We start from the raw sequence: 5,263 nt of genomic DNA, 5'->3' as shown, positions 1-5,263 counted from the left end.
TAGTTATACCCTTTGATGCGTCAACATAAGCAAACATAAGCAAAATGCCTATCACATTCTATGACATTCAAAATGCCTGCTAACATTTAAAAGGAACTTTAACTCCTTTTTAGAACTAGCTAGCAATTGGCTCTGTAACAAGAGATTCTTACACCTGAATGTAGTGTCTTCTGCTGTCCTTTGGGGACTGTGGAATACTAGGAATGATATTGTTTTTGATAGAACTAAATGGATCTCTGTCAAGCAGGTCTGGCAGAAGATAATCCTTTTCCTAGGGGACTGGACAAAACCTCACAAGGACCTGTTGGTGGGTCAAGCAGCTCAGTTCAGAGACCACTTGCTGAAGAAGCTGAAGTTACCCCTGGAGCTCGAACCAGACTGAAATGCAATGAATCTCAGCGTAGACTGTCTTGGTCGATTGAAGGCACGGCGCACGGGGGAAGGGCTACTTTGGAGGAGGTGAAGAACAACCCGGGGTTGATGGATGAGATCCATGTGGTGTTCTTCCCGATGGCGTGAACGCCACAGTTCTACTTTTTAAAAAAGTTTGATTAGCTGTGCTTAGCGTTATCTAGCAGAATGATGTAACTAGATTATATGTTGTCTTTGGGGGAGCGGTCTGTGGCTTCCTGGGAGTCTGTTAGAGGTGTTTTTCTTTTTCCCTTGGTTTTTGAGGTAAACTTGAGATACTTTGGACCTGGTGGTTGGACCAGGAACCTATGTAGGTTATGTGGTGTTGGTTTCGTTTCTATGAAATGGAACCGGGGGGCTCCCCTTTGATCGAAAAAAAAATGCCTGCTAAGTATCCCGTCTATTTGCTACTTCGGATATGTTGCAGTTACGCTGCCCATGCAGACAATTGAACTTTCAGTGCTTAGAACTGAATCATGGCTATGGAGACACACAAAAAAACAGAACTCTACTAGTGCTAAGCTTGATCTACCCGTTTTACATTTCTACTACAGATCCACGTGCACATACAAGTAAGAAAAAAAATACTTTTCAGGGTTGTGCAAGACAAACCTCCTCATCTTCAGTTTTGACTGATTGCAACCGTGGCCGCAGAGCTGACTTCACTGTTTCTGGCAGTCCATGGTACAAGTTGTCCCTAGCGCTAGGAGGAAGAGAGAGCGGCCGAGAAACCTGCATATGTAGACAATAGAATGAGAACCCTATTCTTGTTTCTTAATCGATGACATATCACAAATAGAAGGCTAAAGAGTATAGACTGAAGCATGTAGACTTACGTGATACCGATAACATATGAACTTCTTTATTTCAAAAATGACTTTCCAATTGGTATTTTGCAGCTAGGAGACAGACTGATATTTATTACAGACTACCATCGAATATTTTGCTCACCGAAAGAAAAGGGAAATAAATAAATGCATGGTTCATCAACAAAACGGAAACAGTTTCCCACATAAATAAGAGGCCACATGGAAATTGACTACATTAAGGAAAGTAGGGAACTAAGCAAGCATGATAAACATCGCGTGAGTCATCAAATTAACTTACTATGTTTTCAATTTGATTGATGATGTTAGCATAATGTAGTGCCAGACCACATGCACTTAGCCTTTTGTTCTGACCTTGCTCCATGAAGTCAGTACCTACAGTAACTGTTTATTCAGAAAGAGGTATAAGGATATTGTCAGATACACTTTTGTGCGAACAATAAAGCAGCCAATCGATAATTAGTTACCAGCTTCACCGAATGCATCCCGGATTTGTTTATCCAGAAAAATGACGATATCAACAAGCTTTTCCACGACCTGGATATAGGATAACACAAAACAATGTTAGCATTTCAAAAGAACGAAAAGGCAATACCTGAGTAGCGCATTAATCAAAAACTGTCGCAAAAGAACACTGCCAGGCATAACCCAACAGACAGAATTACAGAAGGCCAAGATATAACGTAATGAAGTAAATATGGATGAAGATACTTACATCCTCCAAAGGTCTGGACCACAAGGATTTCTTCTTCAAAGTTTTCACAAGCTTCCTTTGGCGCTTTAGTTCACTGTGCAAAATCATAACACTCTCTGCAAATAGCAAAAATTGAATACAATGAATATCTCGAATAGCAAAAATAATAACACTCTCTACATCTACTGAAGTTCTTTAAGAACAATGTCATCAGTCTGACAGTACCTCTTCTAGCTGCCGGTACAGACTCCTCTTCATGAAATTTCCTTTGAAAATCCTGCTCAAATCTATCCAGCGCGTGCAATTCATGGTAAAGCTCCTGCAGGAATAGAACTAGCTCATCAGAATAAGCTTCAAGCCAGTTTATGGATGCAAAAAATAGCTTTGATCCATCTCAAACCATAGTTCTAGCCAGCTGATATGCAAGAGACCTAATTCTTAGGTATTAACCTACTGACGGATTCTTGATTCCATAGTATTTAGCAGTTCAATAAATTCAAGAAGTACAATAGTTATGATAAACTCTCCATAAACGGTAGAATTAGTTATGAAGTACAAGCACCTCCGAAAGTATAGAAATGTGGAAATTAAGTAGAACATACAGAAGTGTTTTGAGCCAAGCTAATCAAATGCTGGACGGTAGTTCCAATATGCTCTTTTGAATGATCCTGGGGCATGGAATCCTTTGTTGACCTGCACACCAGAGTAACCCATAGTGTTCAGAACAAGAGGTGCTGATAATACGGTAAATATGTCAAAATGAAATGCATATTTCTCAGAAGCATACTTCTCAAAATAGCGTCCCAAGTTATGCCATATGGGGTCTTTACACAGGTCACCAAATCGAATTACTTCTCTTGAAAGGATGGCGAGTTCTTCCCTGTTGGGTTCCATTTAAAGCCCACATCAACAACGTTTACAGCAAGAAGAATTTTCAAAAAATAAAATGAAAACTTGCTTTTAAACTAACCGTACCTTTTGTCGATAGCAGCAATATGCAGGAGCTCGCTGGGATCTGAGGAGATTAATATCCGCACACCATCTGAATGCAAGATTTCTTCCTTGAGTTCTTTTATATTATCGTCAGAGCATGACCTCCACAAATTGGAAGCTTTAGCTATTGTATTTGCGACTTCGAATGCCAGAATCTCGACTTTATTTCCTCGGGTTGTTCCCCCGTAGAGAAACCCACTGCCGTGATTCAAACTTGCGATGCCGCTGCCAAGGGTATCTAACACCTCAACGGCCTTCTCCAGGCCAGCAATGCTGGCCCTTCCTATAAATGTGCCTGGTTCTGATACCTGGTATAAACAGTATGTTAGAGGCAAATGGGAAAAGGCTACCGATATATTCTTAGCTCTCCGGTATGAACGACGAATTGGAAATATAGAGTATAGCACAGAGTAAAGGGAAGAAAGGAGAGCCATATTGTCCCTTTTAAGAAACAACAACAGGTGTCAGCTTGTATATAAGGAAACTAACAGAGGAAGAAACCTTTGTCCCAAACTGACTATGCTGGACCTGTTTATGTGGTTGCAAAACTATGAGGTACTAACACCATGTTGCTATTGCAGTATGATCTTTCCAATCTGAAGCGCACGCTACTGCTTTAAGGCAATTCCATAACCCTTCCAAACAAGTAGTTGTGCTACCGAAGATGATCCTTATGCTCACTGGCCAGATGAAAGCAGCCCTGGAACAGATGCTGCTACCAGAACAGTGGAGACATGGCCATCTATGACTGAGTGACGGTGTCGAACTCCCTTAACCAGATAGATACTTGAGTTTCGATTGTCATATATCATTCACTGCTTATCCAAATCATTTCGACAGCAACATACACCGGCATCGCTTCATTTCTTTTCTTTTTTCTCTCCCCCAGTCTGTGCTTCACCATCCAGTTCTTCCTTGTGACTGTAAGTCAAAGCGGCCAAGTTCGACGATTTCCACAAGAGAAGCACAGCGCAGTATGCCAGTATCTCAAGCTCCATGGATAGCATCGAAGAGGCGGTCAACGGCAGCCGCAAGATGGAAGTTTCTGTCCGGGTCACTGGCTTGACCAGTCCAATGAGTAGACTTATACTATGTGCTGACAGCAACCCGAATGCAGATTATGCAAGCTCGGCTCAAGAAGAGGAATCCGTGTGTGAGCAACCCTCCAGTGTGTGAAAAAACAATGGCCGCCAAGATTGACTTGGCGTTACGTTTGGACTCTGCCTCCTGTGCCACCGGTTCCCCTGCTCCGGCGACGGGCACGCTGATTGATTCATTCATTCCCCAATCCCAATGTTCGTCAGAAGAGCTCTGTGCGGAACGAGTAATCTATGGTGGAGACATCATGCGCCATGGCCGAACTGCGCGGCAGCTGAAACAACTAGCCATGGCGTGGGCATGGGCATGGCAGGCTTCCCTGTGGCGTATGCTCTGCTCCGGGCAGATTGGAACGCGTACTGCAGTTTCTGAAACTCTGTCACAGTCGAACCTGCTCTGTCTGACGAGAGGGGCTCGTCGCGACACCGAAGGTCTCTGCCGCGGCCGGCGGGCACTGCTGCAGGCGGCCGGCCGGCGGGGAGAGCTCGGGCTCGAGGGAAAGAAACACACAGGCAAAGATTGGTGAGTAGCGGTAGACGAGCAGAACGGGTACCTTGTGGGGCTTGTGCGGCGGCGGGATGGCGATCTCCCCGGAGTCGAAGTCGGTGGGGCCGTAGCGGCCCCGGCGCGCGTCGAAGACCGCGCCGAGCGCCTGCGCCTGCTGCTGCTGGTTCTGCTGGTGGTGGTACGGCTGCGGCTGGACGGACCTCCCCTGCGGCCGCGCCGACCCCTCCCGCTTTTCCCGCCTCGAGAACACGCACCCCATGGCGCGCCTACGGGCTTGGAATCCAACCCAGGGCCGCTCGGCGCCTCCCTCGTCGGTCGCCGGCGGGCGTCGGTGGGTGGCGGCAGGCGTAGAGTAGGACGATGGAGTCCGGAGTGGGCAGGGCAGTGGCGCGGGATTGGTTGGGAGGAGGGCGGGGGAATGGGACGGAGAGGCGAGACGAGACGAGGAGGGTGATGTTTGGATGGACGGATGGAGGGAGGAGGATGGTGCTTTTGGGTTTCCTTTGGCGTCGCCGTCGTCGTCGTCGTCGCCCCTCGGCTGGTCGCCGTCGCGTTGCGTTCGCAGCCTTTGACTTGTTCCCTCCCACAATCCTATTCGGCTATTCTCTTCCCACCAGAACCAGCCGCTTTCCCACCTCGCCCCGTTCTCACCCCCTTCTCTCTACCTTCCTTTTCACCTTACCTTCACTACTGGGCAACAGCTACTCCATAGTTTTATACTTCCGCCGTACAA

General features: G+C 46.3%; 1 protein-coding gene across 2 annotated transcripts in view; it reads right to left on the bottom strand.

Moving 5' to 3' along the window:
* LOC119331095 (protein PSK SIMULATOR 1-like) overlaps window positions 1–5,055 on the bottom strand; it is a 6,622-nt gene extending 1,567 nt beyond the window's left edge. Inside the window, exons 1-9 of one of the 2 annotated variants that reach the window (XM_037604273.1) lie at window positions 4,577–5,055; window positions 2,908–3,233; window positions 2,720–2,812; window positions 2,535–2,625; window positions 2,158–2,251; window positions 1,954–2,048; window positions 1,706–1,775; window positions 1,519–1,613; window positions 1,024–1,143 (exon numbers count right to left, since the gene is read on the bottom strand). In XM_037604273.1, the coding sequence (XP_037460170.1) occupies window positions 1,024–1,143; window positions 1,519–1,613; window positions 1,706–1,775; window positions 1,954–2,048; window positions 2,158–2,251; window positions 2,535–2,625; window positions 2,720–2,812; window positions 2,908–3,233; window positions 4,577–4,789 (1,197 nt within the window). In that variant the 5' untranslated portion in view covers window positions 4,790–5,055. Of the gene's footprint in view, window positions 1–1,023; window positions 1,144–1,518; window positions 1,623–1,705; window positions 1,776–1,953; window positions 2,049–2,157; window positions 2,252–2,534; window positions 2,626–2,719; window positions 2,813–2,907; window positions 3,234–4,576 lie in introns of both variants that reach the window. The other variant, XM_037604272.1, reaches the window with a different exon arrangement.
* Window positions 5,056–5,263: the final 208 nt, after the last annotated feature.

This window comes from Triticum dicoccoides, chromosome 7A, assembly GCF_002162155.2.
Source record: "Triticum dicoccoides isolate Atlit2015 ecotype Zavitan chromosome 7A, WEW_v2.0, whole genome shotgun sequence".
Classification (NCBI taxonomy): Eukaryota; Viridiplantae; Streptophyta; class Magnoliopsida; order Poales; family Poaceae; genus Triticum; species Triticum dicoccoides.
This window is presented reverse-complemented; position numbering and strand designations above follow the sequence as displayed.